At 37.3% G+C, this 16,758-nt stretch overlaps 2 protein-coding genes across 3 annotated transcripts; one reads left to right on the top strand and one right to left on the bottom strand.

The window, feature by feature from the left end:
* Window positions 1-276: 276 nt before the first annotated feature.
* On the bottom strand, window positions 277-8,813 carry mcmbp (minichromosome maintenance complex binding protein). Of its 2 annotated transcripts, none has more exons than XM_058795868.1 (16): window positions 8,632-8,813; window positions 8,363-8,448; window positions 7,846-7,986; window positions 7,725-7,766; window positions 6,947-7,037; window positions 6,681-6,809; window positions 6,397-6,551; window positions 6,060-6,157; window positions 5,800-5,969; window positions 5,007-5,130; window positions 4,767-4,884; window positions 4,496-4,661; window positions 3,283-3,416; window positions 2,577-2,741; window positions 859-947; window positions 277-772 (listed from the first exon to the last, which is right to left on the bottom strand). In XM_058795868.1, exons 1-16 carry the CDS (start codon window positions 8,687-8,689, stop codon window positions 646-648), a joined length of 1,893 nt encoding a protein of 630 aa, XP_058651851.1. In that variant the 5' UTR covers window positions 8,690-8,813; the 3' UTR covers window positions 277-645. The 2 variants fall into 2 exon arrangements, with proteins under 2 accessions (XP_058651851.1, XP_058651850.1); XM_058795867.1 differs by having other exon boundaries at window positions 279-772; window positions 6,947-7,040; window positions 8,632-8,811.
* Window positions 8,814-9,472: 659 nt separating this feature from the next.
* Window positions 9,473-16,644, top strand: sec23ip (SEC23 interacting protein). Its single transcript, XM_058796098.1, has 18 exons — window positions 9,473-9,708; window positions 10,582-11,093; window positions 11,980-12,187; window positions 12,459-12,652; window positions 12,739-12,828; window positions 12,918-13,038; window positions 13,218-13,307; window positions 13,401-13,542; window positions 13,784-13,992; window positions 14,147-14,244; window positions 14,373-14,540; window positions 14,635-14,730; window positions 14,830-15,003; window positions 15,121-15,276; window positions 15,447-15,549; window positions 15,641-15,826; window positions 15,935-16,100; window positions 16,186-16,644. Exons 1-18 carry the CDS (start codon window positions 9,576-9,578, stop codon window positions 16,265-16,267), a joined length of 2,928 nt encoding a protein of 975 aa, XP_058652081.1. The 5' UTR covers window positions 9,473-9,575; the 3' UTR covers window positions 16,268-16,644.
* Window positions 16,645-16,758: the final 114 nt, after the last annotated feature.

Below are 16,758 nucleotides of genomic sequence, written 5' to 3' on the forward strand. Positions count from 1 at the left end.
ATAGATAATAGCCTGGTGCTGCATTGCCCAAGACATTCAACATGAACATGTCAGCACTGGCACTTTCAGGCCCTTGCTATTTTAAACTCTAAACATGCTGACGAACCTTCTTGTAAAGCTTTTTTAACTGCATGATTTTAATTCATTGTAACATATCAGAACAAGGTCCTTAAGTGTTAAAATATATTGCTATTGCCAATTGACATTCCCATAATTTGTAACATTACAACTAGGTCCCATTAGTTAATGCATTAATTAACTAAAAATAAGCAATGCATTCGTTACAGTATTTATTCATCTTTGTACTTTTCATTGTTAGTTCATGTTAACTAAAGTAGTTAACAAATGAAAACTTGTGAAGTGAATCAGGGTATCCAACATTTCAAATGGTAAGGCAGTTATACTTTGCCACATATTTGCATCTGCATATAAATGTTAATACAAAATGCAAGTATCAAAACCAAAATTTAACAATGCAAACATTGAAAATAATCTTCACCAGTGCCTGTAAGTTTTCCCACGTTTAAAACGAAGTAAAAAACTGAACTGTACAAGTTGTCCTATGCCATATGAAAACATTACATTTTAATCCAAAATATAAACAAGTATGGTAACTGTTGAAGTATATGTAAATAGTAATATATTTTAAGGCTCATTTCCATTCATACACTTCTGCTGCTGTGTTCGACTTATTCTCAAGGCCTCTAGCTGCTTGGCTTTCATCCAGCCATCTCTGGAGAGTGTGTTCTGCCCGTGACTTAATGAGAGCAACCTGAAACAGAACCCAAATTAGTATTTAATTGGCTAATTATGGTTAAAATAACTAGATTAGCTGTAAAAGCACAATTCAGAACTAACCTCGCAACAACCAGCAGCCTATGGAGGTCTTCCGCAGACATACTTTGAGGGTCATCTTTTCGCATCTCTACAAAGTCGTCTTCTACTGCCTACAGATCAAGAGTGCCAACCATGAGGCAAGAAATTTCATCACGATAAACATCCAAACAATCATTACATTTTTTTTTGTTTTGGTTCCTTTGCCACTGTTGCCTTTGGTTTGGAGTTTAAAGGGGACATAACACACACAGTTTCACCTAATCTCGTGTTAATCTTGAGTACCTATAGAGTAGTATTGCATCCGTCATATCTCCAAAAAGTCTTTAGCTTTATCATATTTATAAAAGAAAGATACAGCTTTATGATTCTCTTCGAAAACAGTTGAGCTCCTGGAGTCGCGCCGCGGAGACAGACGAAAAAGACATTTGATGGCGTTTCACTTAATGTCTGCAGTTCCGAATCATGACCAGGATCTTTTATAGCTGGGACCGCTCCATCTCTCAGTATCAAACGATGTGCAAATCCAGCGTCAAACTGGGCCTTGTTTATAAAACGTTCGTCAACAAACACACTTGTGAAACTCCGTTGCTGCCCCGAAAAACAAACTGCATCCACTGTTCATGTAACGCTGGGTACTTCGGGAAGCTGAACAAGGTTATCTTTCCCTCACAACCAAAAACGCACTTCTTTGGAGACATTCTTCCCGAGCAGCGCTGCCGAATGAAGCATGTTGATAGGCGCACTCTTGCTCTCGCTCTGGTCGATGTGTGCACGGGTGCGTTCTTCCAGGAGAAATGCTCATATAAGGAGTTCCGCCCTTCATTACGTCATGAAGAGCAACAATTGAAAAAAAACTTTCCGAAACTTTAAGAAACCTGGAAGTGTTTATTTGTCACAGAAATACTGTTATACGTCCAAATCGTTTTTTGAAACTTTGGCCATGTTTAACATGAGAATCAGTGTAACAGTGTAAACATGAAATAGCATGTTGAGTTATTTAAATGAAACTTATATAGTTTCATTTATAGAAAAGCTCACCCAAAAATGAATTCTGTCATTAATTACTCACCTTCATGTCATTCCAAACCCATAAAACCTTCGTTCATCTCTGAAACATAAATTAAGATATTTCTGATGAAATCCGAGAGCTTTCGAATCCTGCATAGATAGCAATCGTTAAAATAGTCCATGTGACATCAGGGGTTCAACCTTAAATTTTATGAAGCTACAAGAATACTTTTTGTGCGCAAAGAAAACAATAATAATGACTTTATTCAACAATTTCTTCTCCTCAGTGTCAATCTTCGCCACACGTTCATGAGAGTACCACAATGCATGTGTTGTTATTTTTGTTTTCTACGCACACAAAAAGTATTCTAGCTTCACAAAATTATGGTTGAACCACTGATGTCACATGGATATTTTAACAATGTCCTTACTACCTTTCTATGTCTTGAACGTGGTAGTAGCATTGCAGTCTATGCAAGGTCAGAAAGCTCTCGGATTTCATCAAAATCTAGATTTGTGTTCCGAAGATGAACAAATGTCTTATGGGTTTGGAACGACATTAGGTTGAGTAATTAATGACAGAATTTTCATTTTTGGGTGAAATTGGGTGTATTCATTTCACAATTGAAGAACTTTAAATTGTTACTGTCTTATTACTGTGAAGCTGCTTCGAAACAATCTGTATTGTATAAAGCTCTATAGAAATAAAGGTGACTTGACAAAATCCTGACCTTTGTGATCTCATCCGAAATAGTGTAGTTCAGGGAACGTGCCACACTCAGATAGATGCGATACTTGTTGAGCTGAGATGGAACCTGTGCCACCTGCACGGCGCTCAGGTACTCCTCCAGGTTAGGTGGGTTCAGGGTGGGCCGCAGGTGAACCTGACAGTCAGACTAAGAAAGGAAAGAAGAAAATCACTGCAAGAACTTGCATTTTATAATGTGCCTCATTTTAAAATGACTGAGCTCTGGTATTTCAAGTTCTCATTTGTAGAAATGTCAGAAGCCATTAAGGAGTTATGAAAGTACTCCTAATAAACGTTCAGTGCCTTTTTAAACTTTGTATAAAATTGTGTATCTGAGCTTTGTGCCATTAAATAAGTGGCCTGTCATGGCCTCTCCCTCTAATGTCCTTGTGGTAGAGTTGCCACCATGGCAACTGGAGAGCTGACGTACAGGAATAGCACAGCACATTCCACAGGCTGTTAGCATCACGGCAAAGCCACGATTAGAGCCCAGCCAGGGAGCTGACGACAACCCTGTGGACTGTAATGGAAATATTAGGCCGTTTTTACAACTGCCCGATGGAACCAACTCCCATGGGAGAGGCATTCAACCCAAGTCATTTTCACCTGTTGGAAATTAAGATGCCAAATACATGTGGGTAATATTTTAATAATAAAACACTGAAGAGACTCAGGCCTGATGTTCTTACCGGGAGGAGAGATCGGCCCTCAGATGCGATAAGCACGTTAATATTGCAGGGGAATTCCATCTGGTGGTAGTTGAAGTCGTAATCAACCTTCTGCCAGGAGATCAGGTTCCCCAGCGCGGTGATGTTTCGCACACCTACACCCAGGACAGACAGAACACAAAGAATTGTGTCTCTATGAACAACATGTAAGATAAATACAATGACTGAACAACATAGAGCAATACAGTCCGAAACGAAATGCCTGCTGCTGCAGAAAAGGATGTTTACACTTCCTTTAGGCACGCAACTGTCTCTGCCAGAGATTAGATAAGTGTACTGATATTAATACAGAATGTCAAAGTTATTGATGGCGACTCTCAATTGAAAAGGCAAGCCAAGTTAGGACTGCTCTATGCACAATGCCGTATAAAAACCAGACTAAATTATGCCTGCTCTGATCCACCTCATAATATCAAAGTATCAAAATATACAGTGGTAATTCCTCTGTAGATGCATTCATGCCACCTCTGAGCAGCACTAAACAGTCCACGTGAAGACACCTATATGCCACTTCAGAAGTAATTCTGTGCCACCTCTGCAGTGTAAATTTGGCATAACACCAATAAGGTCAATGCACATCTCAGTATAAATAAAAGATGGGTTTGTTTGATTTTTCTTTGTTTTTTTTAGAAATACATAAATGTCAAAACCACATCAGCCACTTCCTGTCAAACACTAGACTTACTGCTCATATGGTAGAGTCCAAAAGTGAGAGATGACCATTTCTTGAAATGAATATTGAGTACAAACTTTTTACATTACAAATTATTTAATCAGCAATACACTTAATCTGAGTGAAAAATTAACATGAATTTCAGAATGTCTCTCTTTTGCCACTGACAACAGCAATCAAGCTGCATGAACTCAACAGGTTTGTGTAAAGTCTAAAAACTGATGATCATGTGCTCCAGCATGACAAGAGAAGGATCCATAGATCATTTTGAGCTTTAATGGAAGCAAGAACCTCAAAATTGAAATTTCATTCAGACTGAGCTCAAATGGATTGATTGTGGTGTTTAGGTTAAGTCTTTTCAGACCAACTGAGCCATGATTATGATTAAAAATAGATTATTAGGTTGCATGTATATGTAGCCAAAGTGGTGTCAGACTGTTGGGCTCCTACTGTACTTCTGGTCAGCACAGTACTTTTCCCTGCTATAATCAGTGCTCTCACCTGTGGCATCCAGTTGGCCCTGCTCCAGCTGTGTCTCATCCAGAAACAATGACGTGTTGTTGGCCAGCTGAAGAGTCCCACTCACCAGACGGTTAGCTGTGTAATCTTTCCGGGGCACCATCCTCTGGTTGTTCATGTTATGCAGGCTCATGCATAGCCGGTATGACTAGCAAGAAAGGGGAATCAACTTTCAAAGTAGTAGTAATGGCTGCTACTACTATTAGAGTAATATAACTTTAAGATCTAGAAAAGCACAACTTAGATGACTTACAGATGGCACAAGCTGTTGGATGACTTTGTAGAAATGCTCAGTGTATGGAGAGCTGTGAGGACAGCCACTGAGATTCAAGGCGAATTTGCCCAAAGGAAGAACATCCCGTCTGCTGTATCTACAATAAAAACACAGTGTAAACTTTATGATGTGTAGTCTGAAGGACTATGAATAATTATGTTTGCATATGAAACATGTCACACTCTTTGAAGTCACTCAATGTTAAAATGAGAGACGTACACATTGGAGATGAGATGGAGAATGAGGTACTCTGCAGCGAGTGAATCCCCCATCAGGACATGTGTGAGGTAGGTGAGCAGCTCTGCTCGGACTGAAGCCAGCTCCCCAAGAACACTGTTTAAATCTGAAGACAGCATACACAGACATACAACAACATACAACTGTTTGAACAGCAGGGTTGACATAATACAAAAGTTCAATAGTTGATGCCAATACTAATAAGTTTGATTCTAAATAAATTTGATACCACAGCAAAAAAAAAAAAAAACACTTTTACATTTGTAAATACTTTTTAATATTTCATTAAAAATGTATTAGTACTTACTACTTGTACAAATAAATAGTCAATTAAGAACAGTGATTTCTTTTTTTTTTTAATCATCATGAATACTTTTGTTTAATATTAATGACATAATAGACTGTAGCACCTCTATTTATTTTTTTATTTAACTATTTATTGCGTTAATGTAAAAAAAAATCATTCTGATTTACTGAAACAAAGCTGAAATAAAATTATTTAAAAATGACATGAAATTAAAAATAATTTGAACTTAACTGAAAATTGAAAAAATTAGAAATGCTGCCTTGGCAGCTAACAGATACTAAAGTTGAAGTAATAAAATGACAAAATTGAAATAACTAAAACTAGTATATGAACTAAATGAAAATTTAAAAAATATATATAAATGACAAATGAACATAAAATTACTGAAACTTAAAATTACAACTGAATATATAATAATAATAATTAAAAAAAGGTCCTTATCACAGATGCTTAAAAGAGATGTCTTACGGTCACTGTTATTCTCCGGTGCACTAGAGGGCAGTAGTGGGTTGTTGTGCACTAGAGGCTGGGCATACAGCATATGCACTCGTGGTACGAGGGATGCTGGCGGACTGTGAACTCTTTGCTCCTCCACAGTCTCCATGCCTTCTGTGGGGTCCAGCAGCGAAGACGTCTCTCTGAAGACATGAAACAAACAATATATTACAGTTCAACTTTAGAGAACCTCTTATTGCAATTACACCATCCCAAAATGACACTCAGATTACCTCTCATCTGCAATCATGCTCAAGGCAGGGTCCACAGAAAGGATGCCAAATACTTCCAACATGTCATTCAGTTTGAAACTGTCCAAGTTTTCATACACCTGCCAATTATAGAGGATGGCCGAGTTACATGGCTGTCTATGTAGATGGGGAACAATTCAATGGAGCGAACCATCATATTATTTGCAAGAAAATTACAATGTTAACATGTGCCTGCTCAAGACAACTTGATTATAGTGTTAGTCTAAAAAGTATGCATTAAAAATGACAATCTAAGAAAAAAAATGATTTAATTGAGTGCGTGTCAAGATGATGGTTTAAGATGAAGGAACGGTTAAACCTTAACAAGACAGGCTGGGCCCTTTTCTCCAGGCAAAGGGAAGTTGAGGTCCAGACTGGATGTGCAGTGTGACGGAGACGAGTCGTGGCTGGGAGCTTCTTTCTCTTGACGCTTCGGCTCGGTGTTGCCATGAGACTCTGCAGAGCTCTGAGCTCCTGTCGAGACAAATGTAAATCATTGTTCATTTTGAAACTAATCTAATCTTGAACAAAAGATAGATGAAAAAATGTCTGCATACTGGAACTGCATTCTTCAGACTGATGAACTTAATTTTTCCTTCTTACCTCGACTAACATCTTTCATCTGTTGGGGCTGCGTGTCCATCTCATCGTCTTCTTCATAGCTGCGCTTATGCCTGTCTGGAACGTAAGAAGTGGATGGCACCACTCGTGCCTGACTTGTACATGCGTAGCTGTTCTGAGCCGTTAAAGATAGCTTAACTTCCAAATAGGCCAATATGAACAAGGGAAACTAACTAGTATAATCATATACTGCATGTGAAAACTTACTTTAAGTAAACACGATAGTTTCTGGCTCAATATAAAGGATATTTCTTTGGCCCATTGAGATTCTCCTGGGATGGGGACACAATAAAAGGTCTGTCTCTCTGAAGTAACTGTGTTTCTTGAGTTGAAGTCCACCTGCTGATATAAAAAGTCCAGTTGCTTATGTCTGTTTAACTCTTATATTATACTGCAGGTCAATCTGACATATTTCATATTAACATATTTTTGAATACACGTTAACCTATGATGTTCTTAAAATTTTGTGACTCATTTAGTGTCACCTGTAAAATGTGGGTAAAATATTTATTTTACAATTATGAAATTTGCAGGTCAGTGTTAAGTGTCAGCTGCACAGCTCCAACATTAAAACAATTTTCTTTGGTGTTGTTATATTGTTTTGCTAATTTTTCAAAATGAGGTATTTGCATTTATGCATTTGGCAGATGCTTTTATTCAAAGAAACATTTTAAGTTAGCGTTTCTAATATTCAAAGTTTATGAACAAATAAAATATGCGTTACTGCTTTAAAAATCATATGATCTCATGTTTATTTTTTGTAATATGTGAGAAGTATTAATGTTCAATGTTTGCTGTTTTACCTGTTTTTTTTGGTTTGTTTTTCATATTGTGATTTAATTAATTCTATTCAATCAACCCCAGCCATAAAAACTGTACCCCAGTTTTGAAAATAATATAACACGCTTTTAACACACCTATAAATTTGATCTGAAATAAATATAATACAGCTTCTCCAGACTTAGTATATAAATACACTAGTCTGTTCTGTATGTTTACATGTTAAAAAGGCAAATATTTACTCACCCCACCCTCTGTGATATCTTTGTATTTTCCACATTTCACCTGCTGTAAGGACAAGTTTAGAAATGATTCAAACAATAATGGGGCAAATGCACTTCTATTAGGCAGGCTTAGAAGTACATACTTTAGAGTTGGATGTGGGATCATTCATCTCATAAACACCCATGAAAAATTCTGGATCAAACATATCCTGGATCATGCAACGAAATTTCACGAGGCTATTAGGCTTCAGGTAGTGCAGGGGAACATCATTCAGAGATGGAACCTGGAAAAACCAGAAAAAAAGAATGACACCAAATTCAAACAGGTCAGCTTGAGGACTGATCTCTCACTAAAACCATTCATTTTCTGGATAATGATTAAGACAATCATCACAACCCCATATTTAACTGTCCACAGCTGTAAAAATAACATGCTAGATTACACCCACGTCAGTTTTCATGGCAAAAGAACCGGCTTATTGCATAACATTGATATCATCTGTCAAAACAAACAACTCCTCATATCTACACACAGTGGACTAGCCACTATCCTAAACATAAGCACACAGATTCATTTCTTTCTGCAAGAAAACCGCATAAAACCATTCATGTGTGTCAATATACTAAAAATATCACAAGAGATAAGATTTTAACAGCTACCCATGTATGAGTGTCGTTTAGTTTCAGTTTCTCTTTGAAAAACTCCACAACTTTTTTCTCCCAGTCTGGACTGGAGTTACTCTGGGCTGTAGGAACACAAAGCATAGTCACATGTTAGAAAAGTAGTTCATACATGGTTATTTGCAGTGTAATGCTGGCCAGTACATGTAAACTGATTTACAAAGCGTTGCAAATCACGACGATCACATGCTCCTCTGTGAACTACATGCATTAGTGTCAAAGAACATATTTTGACTGCTGTGTCTTACCAAACAGCCCATCAACAACACCCAGTGGGTTATTGATCCAGTCATGAACCGTAGGCATCGCTGCAGGATTTTGAAACACACAAAATTTAAAACGAATACTCCTTTGACACGTACTGTAACAAGCACGTTCCAGAGTTCAGCAGGGTACAATACACCGTGGCGGGAAAATTGCGTCATAAAAACTACCATGTGACCAGAGCGCACTGCCCTGTCAAGACTAGACGGTAGTTCACCGATATGTACAATGGCTCTATCAAAAACAATATATATACATTTATATATAATTTACATGTATATAATATATATATAATACATAATATATATATATATATATATATATATATATATATATATATATATATATATATTACATATATAATTTATATATAATACATTTATATATACATTTACATATAAATGTATTATTATTATTATTATTAAATAAGTTATACGAAATTATAATATGTTAATAATAACATTAATAAGAAGATATTTGTGTTCAAAGAAGGAAAATGATTGATGATTTCAAGAGTTTCCATAAAATGCCTAAAACGTTTGACATTATTTGAAATTAAGTAAGAAGTTCGTTTGTACACATTTGAAGTTAAAATTGATTAGCGCTTGAAAGTGAAAGTGTTTTTGTTTGGAAGTGTTTTTATTTTCTCAAATGTTTTTAAAAGAAAAACGAAAGAAATTGCAGTATCGATGTTGTGTGTCATTGATTACTTTAGCCTTGGTACGTCAACGTCACGCAAATCTGTATATCATGTGCTATAAATCAGAGAAGATTATTGTATGAACCTTTCAGACTATCAATGAAGTGAAAATCTGTGAAAAGCCGTTTTATCTCTGCCGTGACGAACCAGGAAGTGTTGTAAAAAAAAAAAAAAACAGCTCTGCCTGTTCCGACTGGAGGACAAGCTACGTGTAATATTTGATTGAAAATGGCTGATAGGAAAACCAATAACATCCCCAGCAGCAGCGCAAATCTGCTGTTTTCAGCGGCTCCGGAGTTCAACTTCAGCCTGCCGTTCATACCTGTCAGTCAGGCCACGGGCCCCGCGGTTTTATCCGGAGGTGAGCTTAGAAATTCTTCAAATGAGCTGCTTTAGTGGCTAGTGATGTTAGCGTCCCTCTATTTTCAGCTCAAAGGTCTTTTCTCTTTATCATAATAAGCTTTTGCTTTCTGTAAGATTATTTTACTCTGATATTCAGTAAACATAAACGAGCATTTTTACTGTTGTCAAATATTTTGCGAATTTTGCATTGATTTTATTTGCTTGATTAGTAAAGGAGAACAGTTGAAGTTTTTACATGCATTTATATACGTGGCAAAATATGTCATAACCGGTAATGTTAGCATTTACGCTGTGCAATTAATCAGAGATCACTACTCAAACGTGCCTTTTCTCTTTATCAAAATGATGAGATTACATTATCACTTACTCTTCCCAAAACCACCTGTCATCAAACCGTAACTTCATTTAATTACAATACATATTGTAGAAATACAGAAGTATCATATGTATCTTTTAAAGAACAATTACTGCTATTTCCTGACAAAAGGAAGAGGTTTGTTTTAAAAATGCAGTATGCCATAGCTGTCAGATATTTATGAAAACATTTATACAATCAGGAAATATCAAAGTCGGTCTTTATCTTGAAGCTCCTTTTTCATATTTCACCTCTGATGAATTTAAAAACATTGCAACTCTGGATGAATTTAGTAGATTTATTTATTTATTTTCTATTTTTGTATGATGTTTAATTAAATCTTGGGCAATATTACAGCCTAAATGCACCCTTTTGTATTGTTTTCTACATTTTTTAATAAAGAAAATCAAATGCTTATAACTTTTTAATGCCATCTGTTTTTATTTATTCTATTCTGACAAAACAATTATATTTAAGACTAATTTTCTGTGCATTTCTTTCATGTCATCTGTAAAGATGATGCCAGTGAAGTTGGAGAAGAAGACAGTTTTCTTGGTCAGACGTCATCAGCAGCTCCTCAAGCCTCCACGTTCAATTATTTTTCCAACACGACTAACAGCAGCGACCCGTTTGCATCTATAGGGCAGCAGCCATGCCCGCCTCCAGCCGCCACCGTCATTCCATCAACAACAGGCCCGTCGCTTGCATCCACTGCAACTAACCTGCCTCTAAACCCACCAATATCTCACATGAACCCCATTCAGCAGTATGGCAGTGTTACCAATCAAACCCCTATGAGTACATACACTCATCCGCCCAATGCACCGACTCCTCCTCTTCCTACCCAGAGCCCCCAGCAGTCCTATAATCCATACCGTCACACAGCTGCCAGTAGCAAAGCTAATCCATATCTAATGGCTCCTGAATTACAGCAGCAGCCCCCCAGCCAAACACCCCAGCATCTAAACCCCTATTCTCAGGCCACACCTGCTCCCTCGTTCCAGACTCCACCCACAGCGTTCACCAAGGTTGGTCATGTAATGTCATATTTGTCTTTTAATCACTATGCGCTTAAATTTATAGTTGGAAATAAGAGGGATTTTACTGGCTCTGTCATATTTAAAATATTGTCTGCTGCCACTATTAGAGCTGTTTAAGGTCTACAGAGACTGACTTCGGATATAATCTTGAGGGTGCATTATATATTCTACCATATCGGTTATCTGTAAATTTAAATTATTAGACTTTTTTTTTATTATTATTGGTATTAGTTTATATTTAATTTATATTGGCCAGTAGTGGATATTTTGTTCCTACTCATTTCCTGCTTTGTAGATATAATACTCACAAAAGTTTCATATTGAAAAATACAGTGCTATTTTAGTATTTGTGTGCTATTAGAGTATTTAGTAATATTTTGAATTAGGTTCTTATATTTTAAGTTTTGATTGTAGTTTGTTATAGTAATTTAGTATTTTGTTCTTTTGTCATGTTTTTTATTTTATTTCTATTTTATTTCTTTTAATATTAAGATATAACTTTAATTTAGTCATTTTAGTACTTCAACTTATTTCACTTAAACATTTTCATTTCACATATCATTTATTTTATTTTAGCTTTATTTCTATTTCTTTTAATAATCAGATTTATATAAACTGTAATATGTAATACTGGTGCAACCCTAAAAAAAAATATATATATATATATATATATATATATATATATATATGTGTGTGTGTATATGTGTGTGTGTGTATATATATATATATATAATATATATAGATAGATAGATAGATAAATACCAGTTTAAGCAATCAAGTGTCTTTTTAAACATGTTTAAGAAAACTGGCATATTTTGTAACCGTTTTAAAAAGGAATTGTATTCTGTCATTATAGTGTTTTGCTATTTTTCAGTCTCCCCCAACACAGATTCCACCACCCCCTACAACAGCCAGCATGACCGGACCATTAGTCCCTGCCAACTCAATGGTGCCATATGCATACAATGTTTATGAACCTGTTCAACCTCACTGGTTCTACTGCAAACAAGTGGAGTCAAAGATGGTCTGGCTTCCCTTTAGTATTCTGGATTCCATTCGCTTGGAAGAAACATTTAACTCTGGTAAGACAGAAAGTGTTTTCGTCAAACCCACTTACATTGGCAGGAATGACTCTACAAGGCTCTGCCAGTATTTTGGTAGTAGTTCTCAGGCTATTGATGTTTGAAGCCCGCTGTTTACTTTTAGGATAACTTAGTTTGAGCAATGTTAGGCTAAATGGAACTGCCTCTGTCACTGTAATTTAATTTGTTTGAGATTAACTGGATTGTGTTTTTCTATATATGCCAAGAACATGTGGCCACTCTTAGTCTATTTCACAATCTGTTGCTTCAGTTCAGCCAGATCCAGAGAATGTGATAGTGTGTACGGACGGAGGGCGCTATGACGTGCAGCTGTATGACCGCACACGGACTTCCGTGTACTGGGAGGAAGAGCCCACTGAGGTCCGCCGCTGTACCTGGTTCTACAAAGGAGACGCAGACAGTCGCTTCGTCCCCTATTCAGAAGACTTCAGTGAGAAGCTGGAGGTTTGTGCTCCCCTATACATTTTTCTCAACAGTATTCATAAAATTGACTATTAGAAGGCAACTTTTAACTGCTCAATGTTAAACAGGCAGAATATAAGAAAGCTGTTACCACTAATCAGTGGCACCGCCGACTGGAATTCCCTTCTGGTGAGACTATCGTAATGCACAATCCAAAGGTATGACATTATTAAATGTTTTTGGTAAGAATAGAATCTAGACAGGAATCACAGTTTTTGTAGCATAAATCTGAATGGTTCCTCCTCAGGTGATTGTGCAGTTTCAGTCGTCTGCCATGCCTGATGAATGGGGCACGACACAGGACGGTCAGACCCGACCTCGGGTCGTCAAGAGGGGTGTGGACGATGATCAGGATGAAGTTCCTGATGGTAAATGCGTCTTTTAACCTCAAAGTTCTCATTTCTGATTTATTCAGCCAAACTAAGTTTTAAAATGTTTGAAATACAAACTGTCAAACAGCCCTCAACCTCAAGATTATTAGGTATTATTTAAAGGAGAATGCATAACATGCCAGAATTATTGAGGAATATTGTGTTTTCCCGTGTAGGTGAGATGGCTCAGGTGGATCATCTAGTGTTTATGGTGCATGGCATAGGCCCCGTCTGTGACCTGAGGTTTAGGAGCATGGTGGAGTGTGGTATGTTACACTAGTTTAGTGTCCAGATAAAAACTGGCTTTGAAAATTTAAGTTATAAAATCTTAATTACTGTTACTGTGTTTGTATTCACAGTGGATGACTTCCGCAGCGTGTCCTTGAAGTTGTTGCAGAGTCATTTCAAGAAGGCCCGTGATGATCATCTGATCAGTCGTGTGGAGTTTCTGCCTGTGCACTGGCACACAGCTCTGCATGGTGATGCTACAGGGGTTGACAGGTAGAGACACAACATTCAAGAGAGGGTTTACTTGAATGCTGTATATGAGGCCTAAAACTAGTGTTTCCATTTTTGCTTTTTTTCCCAAAATGTACTCTTTCTTAAGGAACTTGTTTTGTTAAGGTTACTGAAAAAAAAAATGTTGTTGCTGCTATGAACTTGAAATCTCCATACTGTTCTGCCTAAATTCATGTTGTCTGTATTATCATAAACATCTTTTGTATTTTTTTTTGTCATCTAGGAGGATAAAGAAGATTACTCTGCCCAGCACAGGTCGTTTGCGTCACTTCACTAATGAAACCCTCTTAGATGTTCTCTTCTACAACAGCCCAACCTACTGCCAGACCATCATGGACACCGTGGCTTTTGAGATCAACCGCTTACATGCACTATTCATGCAAAGAAACCCAGACTTCAAAGGCAGAGTGTCTGTGGCTGGACACAGCTTGGGTGAGAATCCTTTGCTTTTACATAACAAACCTTGATGACAAACCTTGAGCGTCTATAAGAGCTCACTAATAGTGTGTAAAAAACACCATGTACTGAACTGAACTAAATTGGTATTTTTTATTACAATTATCTTTTAATTACCCCTGATCTGTAGGCTCTTTGATACTTTTTGATCTGCTGTCCAATCAGAAGACTGGCTCACCTTCATCAGGTCCAGTGACCAATGGAAATACTCCGACTAATGTGAAACAGGTATCGGTACATTTTGATTTTTGAAGAGGACCATAAAAGGCTCCACATTAGTTAAACTAGCATATTAAAATATGACATGTTCAATATTACTTATAATAAACCTTATTTGAATTGTTTAATTGCTGTAGGTAAGTCCTGTCATCCAGGCCAATGAAGTGCCTGCTGTAGCAGCTGCTGAGGAAGAGTCTAAAGGGGAAGAGGAGGAAATTGGCAACCTGTCATCAGTTCTGGAGATGTTGGGGATGTCTGAATATCTGAGCACTTTTGAAACTGAGAAGATTGACGTAGAGTCTCTGGTGAGAGCTTTGTAAATGTATTTTTTACATCTTTTTTTCAAATTAAAAACAGAGCAAGCAACTCGTCACTGCTGTTTCTCCATCTCTGTTGCAGCTGATGTGCACAATAGATGATCTGAAGGAAATGAGTATTCCCCTGGGGCCACGTAAAAAACTTGCCAATTTTGTCAAAGAGAAGTCTGCAAAACAGGCAAGTTTTCAATCGTCTTTGTATTGCATCTGGTAGTGTTTGCACTTATTATTTGTCCAGTTTCATGTGACACTGTGAAACACATTTCTTTCTTGGCAGGCGGCCCGAAAGGCTGTGAAAGAGAAGACTGTAGAAAAAGAGGAACTGAAAGAGACCCAACCTCCCACTCAGACGGAGCCCACACCAGATCCTGCCGTCAGCAAACTGCCAGTGGGAAGGGCCATGTCCTCAATCCATGTGGATTACAACTATTTTGAAATCGGCACGGGACAGGTAATACTTCCCAAATTGGTCTCTGGATCAAGGTGATTGAATGAAGGTATTTTGTTAGAACATGATTGTGGGTCTGATATGTGAACATGCTCTACAATCTTGGATGTTCTTCTCCAGGTATCGGTGGTATATCATGCTCTTGTATTTGAACCGGTGAGTTTCTTTGCTCTTGGTTCTCCCATCGGGATGTTTCTGACAGTACGTGGGGTAGAGAAAATCGAAGAGTCCTACCAGTTTCCCACCTGCAAAGGGTTCTTCAATATCTACCATCCAGTAAGTGGTGTCTTCTGCTTTAATACAGCGACATCTGATCTTTTGGAAACCAAAATGGTTTAGGACTAAAGTGTCAGTGTAAATGAAGAATAATGAACACCACAAATTTGAACTTTAACATTCTCACTGTTAGCTATGTAGCTAATGCATTAATGTTATTGTGCACTCAGCTGGATCCAGTTGCATACAGAATTGAACCCATGATCTTACCAGACGTTGAGCTGGAGCCGGTTTTGATCCCTCATCATAAAGGGAGAAAGAGGCTTCATCTCGGTATGTATTAGACATTTTTTTTTTTTTTTTTTAATTATTCTAAATTTTTAATAATTTAATAATACTTTATTTTTTGTGTCTCTGTGTCCAGAATTAAAAGAGAGTTTATCCAGGATGGGCTCTGACCTAAAGCAAGGCTTCATCAGCTCTCTGAAGAGTGCTTGGCAGACTCTGAATGAGTTTGCCCGCGCTCACACCTCGTCCGCTCAACTGCATGAACAGCTCGCCATGGTCGCCAGTCAAATCAAGGCAGAAGAGGAAAAGCAGCAAGGGGAAGGCAAGTTAACCGCAGTTAATATACTCTTACCCTTTTTCATTTCATTTCTCTAGTTCACTGTGCACACTTCAGCTCAATCACAATCTGAATCTCACTGTTTGTTTGCAGAGGAGAATAAGATGGTTGAGAGTCCTGAGCCCCAGAAGGAAGAGGAGACACAAATAAAAGTGGGCATGCTGAATGGAGGGAATCGCATCGACTACGTCCTGCAAGAGAAACCCATTGAGAGTTTCAATGAATACTTGTTTGCACTCCAAAGTCATCTGTGTTACTGGTATGTGATCTTCCATAACAATATCATTATGTAATGGCATTACTGTCATGTGTTTTATAAACGCACTCTTTGTCTTTTTCCTCAGGGAATCTGAAGATACAGCTCTGCTTCTCCTCAAGGAAATTTACAAGACCATGAACATACACCCAGATCATTCAGTGCATTAATGTAATGGCTCACAAAAACTCCTCAGTCATCACAAATCACATTACTTTGAAGATAAAAGAATATTTTAAACCGTTTTCAACTTTTCATCTGGGACTGTCTTTATTTTTTATTCTTGTAGTCTATATTAAAATGAATACACTTGTATTATTCCATGTGTCTTAAATTAAGAAATTAAAGTCAAAGTGGATTTCAATACCACCACAATGGTTTAAAATGCCATTTTTATAGGTTAAATTATAATTGTGAATGCTTGAGTGTAATTGCAAATTGAAACAAATGGTATTAACGGAAACTTTATTATCTATAGTTAGTGAAGAAATAACTATGCTGTGTGAAAACCACAACCAACAAATCATAATAAATTGAACTATTATGAGCTGTTTTGTCGATTTGGCTTGTTAGATCATGTTACAGTTCTCGTCAATATATTGGGATATTTAAGAACAGCTGGCACATAGATTTAGCTCCCAAACTTTGACAAAATGCTGGG

Source organism: Onychostoma macrolepis, chromosome 13, assembly GCF_012432095.1.
Source record: "Onychostoma macrolepis isolate SWU-2019 chromosome 13, ASM1243209v1, whole genome shotgun sequence".
NCBI classification, from domain to species: domain Eukaryota; kingdom Metazoa; phylum Chordata; class Actinopteri; order Cypriniformes; family Cyprinidae; genus Onychostoma; species Onychostoma macrolepis.

Bases quoted from the DNA above. Each gene is read 5' to 3' on its own strand.
- mcmbp (XM_058795867.1), bottom strand. From the start codon at position 8,689: ATGCCTACGGTTCATGACTGGATCAATAACCCACTGGGTGTTGTTGAT. The intron at 5,131-5,799 runs GTAAGACATCTC...TGCTGTCTTCAG, and splicing joins ACCGGAGAATAACAGTGACC to ATTTAAACAGTGTTCTTGGG. The intron at 2,742-3,282 runs GTAAGAACATCA...TTCCTTTCTTAG, and splicing joins AGGGCCGATCTCTCCTCCCG to TCTGACTGTCAGGTTCACCT.
- sec23ip (XM_058796098.1), top strand. From the start codon at position 9,576: ATGGCTGATAGGAAAACCAATAACATCCCCAGCAGCAGCGCAAATCTG. The intron at 12,188-12,458 runs GTAAGACAGAAA...CTGTTGCTTCAG, and splicing joins GGAAGAAACATTTAACTCTG to TTCAGCCAGATCCAGAGAAT. The intron at 12,829-12,917 runs GTATGACATTAT...GTTCCTCCTCAG, and splicing joins TCGTAATGCACAATCCAAAG to GTGATTGTGCAGTTTCAGTC.